The 12708-nt window shown below is 37.4% G+C and overlaps 1 protein-coding gene across 22 annotated transcripts in view; it reads left to right on the top strand.

Annotated features, from left to right (window-relative positions):
• HERC1 (HECT and RLD domain containing E3 ubiquitin protein ligase family member 1) overlaps positions 1-12708 on the top strand; it is a 109648-nt gene that overhangs the window by 15334 nt on the left and 81606 nt on the right. For 20 of the 22 annotated variants that reach the window (XM_040602298.1, XM_040602296.1, XM_040602313.1 and 17 more), the window contains 3 exons: positions 8550-8641; positions 10197-11152; positions 12421-12516. In XM_040602298.1, the coding sequence (XP_040458232.1) occupies positions 10223-11152; positions 12421-12516 (1026 nt within the window). In that variant the 5' untranslated portion in view covers positions 8550-8641; positions 10197-10222. The remainder of the gene's footprint in view (positions 1-8549; positions 8642-10196; positions 11153-12420; positions 12517-12708) is intronic. The other 2 variants (XM_040602294.1, XM_040602300.1) reach the window with 1 other exon arrangement.

The raw sequence follows: 12708 nt of genomic DNA, 5'->3' as shown, positions 1-12708 counted from the left end.
CCTGATCTTAATCTCCCCTCTTGCAGTTTAAAGCCATTCCCCCTTGTCCTGTCACTACAGACCCTTGTAAAAACTCTCTCCAGCTTCCTTGTCAGCCCATTTAGGTACAGGAAGGCTGCTATAAGGTCTTTCTGGAGCCTTCTCTTCAGCCTGCCTTCATAGGAGGAGGGCTCCAGCCCCCTGACCACCTTCATGGCCCTCCTCTGGACTCATTCCAACAGGTCCATGGCCTTATGATGTTAAAAAAAAAAAAAAGGAAAAGGGGGCGGGGGGGGAAGCCCTAAAATCGACTCCTCCCTTCCACACATTTACCATTTACGTGGTTTCTGTTTGTTGATAAACTGAATGTGTGTGCTAAGGACTGAAAAAATCAAAACGCATTTTGTAGGGAAACTGCTGTTACACTCTCTACTTTTTAAAATATTAACATTACTGTCTTCTACTTTCTAATGATCTTTTGACCAACCTTTTTTTAAACAAAACAAAACCCACTACTTTTTCTTGCCTGGACTCTCATACCTAAATATCTTCTTGAAGGCATTTATTTATTTCTTTGGAGTAACCTAGAGCTGTTCCTTGTCTTCTTGTTCCTCCCTCAAAAAGAAGCAACAGTGTCTGCACTCCAGTCACTTTATATAGCTTCTGTCCCTTCTCCACCTTTCTTTAATTTATCACAGCAGTTATAAAACTGCTGTGATAAATGTATCGCTTTATAGATCTCTTACATCTATACACAGCACCTTCTCAGAAACCTTTTTTTTTTTTTTTTTTTTTAATAGAAACCCTAGAAGGGGCATTCTTGTTTACTTATATTAGGATAAATTTGTCAGCTGTGTGGAGGCAGTTCTTGGTGACAAATTTGAATATGTCCCATAATTTCCAAGCTGATATGGAAAGGGAAGACTATGGAAATTCCTTCTGGGAAGTTGTGTACACATTCTGTCCAAGGCCAGTCTTTCCAGTTAAGCTCAGAAAAAGGACATTTATAACCTCGTTATAACCTTAGAAGCTTTGACCTTCAACTCTGTGCTAAAGTCCTTTTTAAATTATTATCATTATCCATCTCCACACCTCACCCCCACCCCCCACCCCTCTTGGAATATAGGACTATTTGCTGCACTTTCCAGATTCCCAAGTCCTTTGTGTTGAAGTTGAGAACTTTTGTTATTAACCTGTTTTGTAATTTTTTTCCACTTTAGTGAGCTTCTTATGCTTGCATTTGAAGTTGATCAAAGCTGTCCCACTTACCTCCAAGTGAGAAGACCTAGAAACTTCTTTATTTCCAGAGCTGTAGTAAAAATCTGAAAAAAAAAAAATCATTCTTAGAGATTTGATGGGTCTTCATGTCTGAGCCAACCGAGTGGGTTTATGAGAGCTCTTTAGTGTTTGCTTTGTTCCCCTTCTAGAAAAATCTGCATTTTCCATAGACAATTTAGAAGGTAACGGCAAGTGACTGGTGAATGTACTGTTACTTTCCAGTCCCATTTTACTGTTTGTATGGCACATTATATAAATGCAAAAATACATTTTATGTATTTTCTCCTATAATTTCACTTTGACGTTAACTGTGACTTTTTAAAGAATTACTCCACTTTTGGGAATAAATAAATGTTACACCAGTTATTTGTGCTTCAGACATATAAACATCGACTATTTAATTATAATATATATACACACACTCCTCTCCGAGTCAGTTTTACATCAGGGTGTTGCTTATGCATTGGTGCAGTCAGTGGCTTAGTATTGTGTATACGTAAAATAAACAAGCTGGGATTAATTGCAAGATCTAGTTCCTCTTTCTGTTTTCTGAGTGTTTAAATTGCTATGGTGACAGAGTTTATCACTTCATAGTTTATTTCCATTTCATGGAAAAAACTTGTAAATTTAGTTAGATGCGTTTCCAGTCTCCTATTTTATTCTTGTTTAAGATACAGGGATAGTTCTTACTTCCTTAGAAAATACATGGTTTTCTTCAGCAGTAAGAGCATTCACTGTTTGGCCTAGTTTCATGAGTAATATAAACTTAACCTTAATTTAAAGCTCATTTGTTTGATTGTTGTACTTAATTATTACTTCCAGCAGGCCTTGTGCATTTTACTAAGTTTGATTTATTAGTTATTTTAGGCAAGCTTAGATCTCAAAAATGAATATTTAAAGTGCTCTGTAAGGAGTAGCTGGTGGTTTTTAAGAAAACCAAACTCAAACACAGTATAATTTAAATTCTTTAAAAACATTTGCTAGGCCACTAAAGACTGGATTCTGTCCCTGAAATATGACAATTTTTCTCTTTTCCCATATGTTTTAACTCAAAAGGGAAGATCTTAAATGTATTAATTAGTATTACCATTTACTCTGTCTTGCTGGCAAACACTTGTAGGCTCTTGGGTTTGTGTTTGGTTTTTTCCTAGATGCAGGACACACTGTCTAAACCAAAACCTCTTTAAAATCATCATGTAAGTAAATAGATGAACATAAATATATGGAAAAAGGGGATATTAAATTAGTTGTAAACTTTCATTCTCTCTGAGTTCTTGGCCACATGGAAATGTGTGTGAACCATTTCATTATTATAGCATTGTAGTGCTTAGACTTGTTTGTAAGTTGATTTATTTGAATTTGAGGTGCAGCCTATTATCTTTTTATGCTTACTAATTATTGCAAGATGTGAAGACTTCGTGCTGAGCTTAGAATTTGAGTGATAATAGCATGAGGTAATTTGTGTATTTGGTGTTAGCTAGTTTGTTTACATAATGGGGAAAACCATGACCAGACCAGAAGAGGTGGCCACTTTGTATTTTTATGCTTGAAAACAGAGAATCTGAAACATAGGGGAATGGTCATTCATTATGCAGTGAGGTGTAGCTTTGGAAGTTGTAGGTTTGTCTTTGGGTGTGTTTTAGGTGGTGGACTAAAACTAAAAGGACAAAGAACATTTGTCTGTGCTGCAAGTAAGTTCCATGTTCTCTTAGGCATATTTTCTTTTGTTATTTAAATGTTCTACTCTCCTCTTAGCTAAGGAAAAAAACCCTCTTCTTTATGTTCCTCTTGTTTTCACAGATTTCAAAATTCTTTTCTTCTCATCCCCTTGTGTATGATATAAGAGAAGAAACCAGAGTTTAGTGCCCCAGTTGAAGGGTAACTAACAGCTTGCTTTGTTCTGCAGCTTGCAGATGCTTCAGTTAGAGTATTTGGTGAGTCTGAGCCTTTCCTTCAGTTCAGTTGTAGAGGCTGCAGCACTGTCGGTGACTCACGGTTATTAAGCATCATTTTTGCCCCAGCTTTAACAGCAGTTTCTAAGAGGGTGGTGGACAGATGCCTTTTCCTTCCATCTTCTGTTTGGCAGCAGTTCTTTTTGGAACTGCCAGCAATATCAGTAGGTTTCAGTCTTCCTCCTAACACTTGTTAATGAAAGCTGCTTTCTTGGCAGGCATTGAGTTGGATAAGAAATACCCAAATTCTTTTGTCCAAATAATATTTATAAGGAATGCAGATGACCTTTGACCTTGCCTTGGGTTTTGCTGAAGGTAGTCTCAAGCTTGTATCTTTGCTTTTCTTTCATGCTTCTTGTTTACTCCTGGTGGAACAAATTTTCATTGGCTGCACTTGATTAGCATTTCCACTTACTTGTGTTCCTTAAGTATTATTTTTTCTCACAGAAATTAACTCTTAGGCAGAAGTTTCCCATGTTGATTTCTAACTTTATAACAAAAAACTTTGAATTCTGAGTTAGCAAACAAGCTCTGAAGGCAGTCTTAGTTACCTTCAGATTTATTCTACTGCAGCTTAATTTGCTGCCACTGCTACTTTGAAAAAAATTCTACATCCAGGTTACATACAACTTGTTTTTTAGGATTTGATATTTTCATTTTGCCCTAACTGTGCCCTAGAGTAAGCTTTTGAAATAGGTGTTAACTTTGGTAACACACTCTTGTAATCCTTGTTCAGCTATGAGTTTTAAGTCCATTTTAGTTGACTTAGTATCAGCAACAGTGAAAAACATGTGGGCTTTTACTCCCCCGTAATGGCTGTTTGCCCAACAGGAACTCTGGTTCTCAAAGATATGACAAATGAGTTGTATTGCAAATTCTCACTATTTACTTCATTTTTTAATTTTTTTTTTTTTTATAAGGAGGAGAAGAAAACAAGGAATAGGGGAAGGAGAGCTGGGCTTTTGTGGCTCGTGTTTTGTCAATATGAATAGATTTTTCTTCACCTGGTACCAGACAGATACATTTTTGCATAAAGTAAATATCAAAACTTTCAATAATAATGGGGATTTAAAAAGTTTGTTATGTATGTGGAAATTATGTAATAGGTAATTTTCAAGGCATCGTCTTGGTTAAATCGTAGCTTTTTTTTAGCCACTGGGAGCTGTTCACTTGGATGATTTGGTAGTTTTCTATGCGTAAAATGTTGGCTAGTGATTTGACAGCAGCCTAAGTTATTTTCAGATTGCTGAAAGGAATATTTTCTCTAATTGGAGTCCAAAAAACCTGAAAATACAAACACATAACAAAATGTGATAGGGCTATTTTTAAAGGAAGAACAGTTGTTGCAATTTCAAAAAGATCCTTTTTTTTTTTTTTTTTTTTTTGGTTAAAATAGAAATCCGAGAAAGTTCTTGGAACTTTGAATTTGAAGCTTGAATTAAGTACTCCAATGTTAAATACTTGTATAAAGCTGTTGTGATACATTTAGACTGTTCTAGGTTTGTGCTGCTGCCACTTAAAGGAAAGTATTTCCTTTCTCCACTTTTTGTCACGTTTCTGCCTTCTCCCTTTGTGCTTGGCTGTATGATCAGCCATGTGATCAGCTTGTTTAGCAAGTAGGTGGGACTACACACTGGTGTACCTTCCACGTTGTGAGCTGACCTTATAGTGGTTAGATATAGTAAAACATCAGTGAGTAATTCACATGGTCTTTCAAAGTCAAGCGTATTTTCTTTTTGCCTGCACTGAAAAAGAAATGAGATGTCCTTGCCTGTGCTCTGAAGCAATTACAAACCTCTGATGTGTGGTCCTCGGGCAGTGAGCTGGAGGAAATAAACCCTACCTATAAACCGTGCTAGCCAGTGTTACCTTGTTTCTGATTCACTTCAGTGATAGGTAGCCGCTGTGCCTGTACTCCCCACAGAGGCAGAGATAAATTACATCTGTATTCAGAGAGCATTATCAGGACTATATCAAATGAGCTTGTTGCCATCAGTGTGCGGTTAAAGACCGCTACCCGTCACATCAAACTGAATGTTACTTTCAGGATGGTCGGACCAACTTGCAGTAGGAGAGTAGGTCACTACTACAAGCTTGGATTCAAGCTTCAGTCTCATTTTTAAGAGATGCGTACAAGGGGAAGAGAAAAACAAATCTTAACAGTTTTCAGGAAAAGGAGCTGTATTTGCACCTTTGAGGTACATGAGCAAGTTTTGAAATTTCTGATGAAGAGTATCTGGGGTAAGCATAATATAAAGCAAATATTCAGGGAACTGCTTCATGTAGCTAGATCCCCATTGTTGCCTCTTGAGAAGGTGCTGAATTTGTCACTGAAGACCAGAGTTTTGAAGTTTGCATTATTTGGCCTTACAGTTGCAGTTCAGACCAAACAGTAGGTAGCAAATCCTCCTCTGACACCTGGGAAGATGTTACCTTTTCTTGGTGAACAAGGTACTGGATGTAATGATACCTGTCTGTGTCACTCGGAGGCTGAACTGCTGGTGTGCTTTGTAGTGTGAGTAAACAGATGGTGTGTCTAGTATGAAATGCAAAGAATGTTCCCTGCCTCTGAGTGGTAGTTAACAGTCGTAGCTCCGGTTTTTGTGGGGTAGACACGTGTAAGGATTTTGTCTGCTGTAATACAACTGAAGTTACTTGGGCAAGGCTCACCAGGGCTCAGATAAGGCTTTCGGTGAAGGTGCTAATTGCTTTAGCGAAAGTGTGGCTGGAGTAAAAGCAGGTGCTTTAATAGCGCAGAATGTAGTTCTTGGTAAAAGAGCTGTAGCATAGTTCGTTCCTGTTTAAGCGTGAAACGTCAAGGCTGCGAGGGAACCAAGTTGCGCTGTGTGTCACCCGTTGCACCGAGCAGCACGGCTGTGGTAAGCACAGCCTCTCACTAGATGGCAGCGAGATTCCCTCCACCCCCCAGAGGTTTCGTTTTAAATTAGATCAAATAGGGCTCAGACTGTCAAAGAACACAGACCTGTCCTTCAGAATATTGTAACTTTTTGATGAAATTGTACTACATTAGAACTTGGAGGGTCAAAGAACAGAAACTGATCGTTCAGAACCTGTGTAACCCATGGTTAATGATTATATAACAGGAGTAAACCAAATCTGGTTTGTAAAATAGGAGGTAAAGCATTTGTGGGTTATTAAACACAGTACTTTTTAAAAAGAGCAGTTTGAAGACACTGTTTTGCTTTGAAAAATGCTTTGCATATTAAACTATTAAGTTAGCTTGACAACATTTATAGTTGACATCAGGAATCTTCCTGAAGAAACCAGAGTTCTGAATCCTGCTAGCGTTCAAATTAATAACTCTAACTTCTCTTTGGGAGCAGAGTGTTCTTTTTATTTATTAATTTTTAAAAATGTTACCGGACCTAGACTTAGAAGGACCTAGATTTAGAAGAATCCTGGACTCAACTAGTTACAATCAGTCTGCATTCTTACATGTGATAAGTTTTTCAAACTCTGTGTCTGTTTCCACATTTTGGGGTGAGGGGTGTTGTCATGTTATCAATGCTTTTTACTTTTGCAGTACTTCAACGTTGTGTAAATGATAACTAAGAAACAGTGTTTTTAAGGACTTCATTTCACATGTGTGTAGTTCTTGTGGTTTATGTTTTTGTTGAGTTCAAAAGCTGTCTACTGACAGTAGTGTTTCATAAGGGTAAAAATATTAAGCAAGTGGAGCAAGAATAGAAAATACCTTATTGCAAGACAGAAATAGAAGTCAGTAGAAAGTATCCTAAGTCCAGTTGCACAGCCCTGAAATACTAAAGTGCTGCTAGATTGCAAGTGAACAATAAAAAGACATTAAAATAGACAGTCTTTGAAATCTCTGAGACACAAACACGAAATGCTCAGTGCACATCACACTTTAACTCTTCTGTAGATTTCTCCTGCTCATGCCAGGGTTTTGATTCAGAGCTATGAATAGGATCTGGCAACGAAGCCCTCACTTCATTTCTAAGTAGCTGGATATCCTAAAAGGTAGTTACTCTAAAACCATATTGTCTTCCTTTTTTTTAGTGTTAAGTTTTGACAGAATAGCCTGAAATTGCAAGATGAAAAATAAGAAGTGGACTCAAAAGTTTTATGACACATGCTGCAGCAAGATGCATGAACTGGCTTGGATCCTGTAAAAGCAGTATGACTGCATCAGCATGGTCCTGTGCTTGAGCTAATAAGCCCTTCTAAAAAGCTATCCTAATACAAGCCTTGCTGGTTTCTCACCTCAGTCTAATGTAGGCCAAAACTTCTAGACCATGGCAGTATGAAACTAGAACAATTTACGTTGTATATCAGAATTTATTATACTCCATTTGAAAAGGGTTTTCTATTTTTGTTAGAAACTCACTGCAGAATTTAACCAACAACAAACTTCTGAGGTTTTCAGTTTAAATGCATTTATGATCATTAAATACCCATTTGTTCTTATGCTTGTATTCTCCTTTTGCTTACTTAGCCACTCCCCTCCCTGCCTTTCCTTTTCTCTGCTATGTTTATAGACCAGATTTCATTTAATTTCATTTTTATTATGTATGTATGTATGTATTTTGATTTGCTGTGCTGGAAAGCCATATTCCTAGTCTTATCTTCAGGCTAGCTTCTCTGTTAGGGTAGAGCAGAGGAATAATCTCTTTCTCCACATGATCCATTGTCAATCTTCAATGAGTTCAGGATATAGGTGACAGAAATCCAGCTGGTTAATCTAACTGATTAGCATTTTATGAAACTGTGTCAAAGTTGCTTCCCTTACGTAACCTTTCCTAACCATTCTGGAAATGCTTGTTAATGCTACTCAGGATTGTATTTTCTTTCATGATACTCATGATCTTTCTGTGACTCACTAGATTCTTCTACTTTTGAATCTCCAAATAATAGAGTCTCTACTTATGGGATAACTTTTTATTTGATAATTGTATATGCTTGTATGTTTTACGATGAAATCTCAAGCTATTAATCTTACTGCTTCTTGGCTACATACTGTTCTTTCCATGTGACACTTGTCTACAGTGATAGAGGTGCCTCTGCACTTTGTGCTGTCATTATTTTACCAACTTATTAATCAAAACATTACATTGTTGGTTTCAAGACAGAGACAATCTCTCAAAACTTAACTAAAAACTAGCCTAATTTTCCCCCCCTGTTTTACCTTCAAATTTTGTTTTCCTAACATACAGTTCTTTTGTAAACTTTTACCAGCTTAATTTTTGGAAGTAGTTTAATACAGCATCATTTGCCTAAGTAATACTGTACACTTCTGAATGTACAAGATGACCTTCTGATGATTTTTTTTTATTTTTAAATTGCTTACATTTTCATTTTCAGTAGTATGGTTGAGAGGTTTATGGTGACTGAGCACTGGGGAACTACAAGACCATGTGCAACATTTGCCATACCATCTGTGCCGTACAGCTATGGTATGTCGTCCTGAAAGAAGGGCTATGTAGAGAAAATAATTTGCTTTTCCAACGATATATTCTTCCTTCAGAAAGTGATCAAAGAGAACCTGTTGCCATGTTCAGTTTGAAAATTGATGCACTCGGAATAGATTTCAAAAAGATCTGATTTTCTGTAAGTTAGGTGTAATCATTCCATATGTTGATTTATTTTAGATTTTAAAACAGTGAACAAAAAATGCAGACCTTGAAACTATATTTCACCTAAGCCAAATTATAAGTGGTTTAATATCAGAGCTTTCATGTTTCACACGTGGAGTTTGTAACTGATGTTTTAGACCACCTGTGTAGAGCTGAGACCCTACTGCATCTCTCAAGGGAAGAACAAGGGGAAAAGGGATCTTTCTGTTCCACTGAATAAGTTACTTGAGTTCAGGCAGTACAAAAGTCAGAAGAGAGATGTATTCCAGGGGTGAGTGCTAGCCAAGAAAAGCTATGGTATGTGATGAGGAATCCCATTTTAACTATAGGATTCCCAGGAATTTTGTAGGAATTTCATTGTATAGTTTTAATTGATTTTGCATCCATATAAAAATGTCATAATTCATAATGTGTTGGATTTTTTTCCCTAAAATTGTCAGCAAAAAATGATTTCTGAAATTCATTGGCATCTTTGATTTGAAAGAATGTTGTGTCAGGTTGGTTTGACAACCAGTTTGAACTTTCCCCCTAAACTGGTGTTGCTGCAGTAAGTTTTCTCTTTACATTTGTATTGTTAGTGATCCCTTCCTTAAAAATCTGTCCTAAAAGCTTTCAATACTTTGAGTCATACATTATACAATACTGTAATATAACATTATATATAATTATTGATACTGTAAATTTACTTGGAATAGCTGAAATGTATATTTGGCTCTGAAGAGCCTATTCAGTGAGTGAATAGGAGCTGCACAATGTGCCACTCCAGCAGTTATCTCAGGGGAAAGAATGGCTTGTGACAGCAGGACTTAAAAATGTGTTTGGCAGGTCGAGCCCTTAGCTGTGGCCTGAATTAGCAGCCTCGTTTATTGTAAAATGAAGGTTTACACTGGTACTCCACTAACTTGTACAGAGTTGTGTATGATCTTGTGCATTTTTTGAAATCTTTGTCCTCAGTTTGAGAGTATTATTTTTCTCTAGAGAATATTAGAAGTGTATTTTCATTGTAACATAGCAGAATTAAACTTGCTTTGTGTGATTTTTTTGTGTATGTGGATTTAGCAAATGCAGACTTAGAATAAAAATCTTACATCATGTTAAGGAAGTTGCACATACACATGTACTTATTTGTTTAAAATGTCTCTCTTATTTTTCTTTTCTTCTAATACTACTACTTCTAAACTATTCTGTTAGTACTTAATCTGAATTCCAAGTCGCAGCACTTATACAGGTAAAATGGTGGAACTTTGTTAACTCTTGGTGACCCATCTTTTGTTGCTTGCTTTCTTAAAGGGTTATTAGGGTTTGTCCTACTGTGAGTAGTGAGTTCTGTAGATAATACTGCACACCTATTTACAGGGTTTTTTTCTGTCTTTAGGACTAATGGCAAAGGAGTAAACCAACATGGCAGCTATGGTCCCACCTGTGAAGCTGAAATGGCTTGAACATCTGAACAGCTCCTGGATCACAGAAGACAGTGAATCCATTGCAACAAGGGAGGGAGTTTCTATCTTGTATGCTAAATTAGTCAGCAATAAAGAAGTAGTGCCATTGCCTCAGCAGGTGCTGTGCCTCAAAGGACCTCAGTTACCAGATTTTGAGCGGGAATCTCTATCTAGTGATGAACAGGACCACTACTTGGATGCCCTTCTTAGCAGCCAGCTGGCACTGGCGAAGATGGTATGCTCAGACTCTCCATTTGCTGGAGCACTTCGAAAACGTCTCCTTGTGTTGCAGCGTGTCTTCTATGCACTTTCTAATAAATACCATGATAAGGGTAAGGTAAAACAACAGCAGCATTCACCAGAAAGCAGTTCTGGATCAACAGATGTGCATTCTGTCAGCGAACGTCCAAGGTCGAGTACAGATGCACTCATAGAAATGGGGGTTCGGACTGGATTAAGCTTGTTATTTGCACTGCTAAGACAAAGTTGGATGATGCCTGCGTCAGGACCTGGCCTCAGTCTTTGCAATGATGTTATCCATACTGCAATAGAAGTTGTGAGCTCTTTACCACCTTTATCTTTAGCAAATGAAAGCAAGATTCCACCAATGGGGTTGGACTGTTTATCACAAGTAACAACATTTCTTAAAGGAGTAACAATTCCAAACTCTGGGGCAGACACTTTAGGTCGTAGATTAGCTTCTGAATTGCTTCTTGGTTTGGCTGCCCAACGAGGTGCCTTGCGATATCTTCTTGAATGGATAGAAATGGCTTTAGGTGCTTCAGCTGTAGTAAACACCATGGAGAAAACCAAGTTGCTGCAAAGCCCGGAAGGAATGATCAGCTTTGATTGCTTTATGAGTATACTATCACAGATGCGGCGGTCTTTGGTAGGTATAGCAGCTTTGATTTTTCTACATTGTGAATGTAGTTGCAATCTTCATTTCAAGTAGTTTCTCAATACTGAATACCAATTTGCAGAATAGTTTACTTAATATGTTAAAAAGGTTGGGTTGTTTTGTGAAATATTTTTTTCAGTATTTCCTTTGTTACCCACTGTCTGTTCCTCTCATTCCCTGCCCGCTCACAGGTAAAGGGGAAAAGCAAAGCAATCCCTGTGTGCCACTTTTGGCGTTAGGCTCTGACGCCTTTTCTCAGGAAAAGAATCAAGGACCTAGTTGATCCACAGGCGCTTTACATTTACGTTCATAGCAAAGAAGTTAGAAAGCCTGGAACTGTGTTTAAGGCTTGCTTTGCTGAATTTGGTTAGAATTCAAAGTTTTGCAATATGCCTTGTTTCCTGTTCAAAGTTATTTAAACTGGGTGTTCCTGCTGTCCAGTTAACGTGGACCTCTGCTTATATGTCTTTGGAAATCACTTGAAATGTTCAGCATTTTTGCTACTGCTCAGAAATTAATGTGGTAAGAAAATGAGCTGAATTGTTTGGAAGTATGGCACACTGCTGTGCATGCCGAGTGCCTACTTCTGGCCTAGATGAATAATCTTTTTGAAGCTATGAAATTATTGCACAATATGCAATCAGAAGCTGTGGCAAGCTTCTGCCTCATGCTCAGACTGAAACAGGAAATGACTTTTTCCCTGAAGCAGTCATTCTTTCCTCTCCTCTCAGTCTTGCAATGCTTGCTAATAAACATAAATTTTAAAAGCTACAAAAAATTAAAGAGTAGGGATCATGAGAAGAATATGGCAGTGGCAGGGTCTGAATTGAATTGAATTTCCTGATGGGCATTTTTATTTGTTGTTGGTTTTTGGGCTAGATATAAAATTAGTGACCAAATTATGGAAGATAAGTAAACAAAAAATTAACGATGATTAGTCATTTCAAAATAATAATCAATTCAAACACAAACGACATGGATTTCAAAACAAAACAGTATTAGGAGAAATCAACTCTCAACCCAGATATTTTCACAAAAATGAATAAATAAGAACGTTTAACTAGCACTTGTCACTTCTTTGTTTTCCTGAATTGTATGCATGCCGCTATCACAGCTCAGGGGAGAAAGGTCATTTACTTATGCTTATAGAAAGAGCTTTCAATTTTGCTTAAGGAAAAAATCCCTAATGTATTTTGTACAGGTGCACTGTTGCTGTGTGGAAGTATTTTTCTCATAATAACAACACTTAAAAATTGTAGGGATCATCTGCAGATCGAAGTCAATGGAGAGAGCCAACTAGAACCTCTGACGGCTTATGTTCTCTTTACGAGGCAGCTCTGTGTTTATTTGAAGAGGTATGTCTTTATAAACAAACTTTGATTTTAAGGTAATTGTAGTTTACTTCTCCCTCGCACATCTGATTGGTGTGTGCATGTGCGTATGGTCCAGTCTCTGCTGAGTTATTCTGGAGTAAAAGAGGAAGGCAAAAAAAGGTGAAAAACTAAGATGTAGAGAAACAAAGTAATTTAGGCAAGCTAATGATACGG

Source organism: Falco naumanni, chromosome 7, assembly GCF_017639655.2.
Source record: "Falco naumanni isolate bFalNau1 chromosome 7, bFalNau1.pat, whole genome shotgun sequence".
Taxonomy (NCBI): domain Eukaryota; kingdom Metazoa; phylum Chordata; class Aves; order Falconiformes; family Falconidae; genus Falco; species Falco naumanni.
Note: the sequence above shows the minus strand (reverse complement) of the source record. Positions and strands in the feature narration are given on the sequence as shown.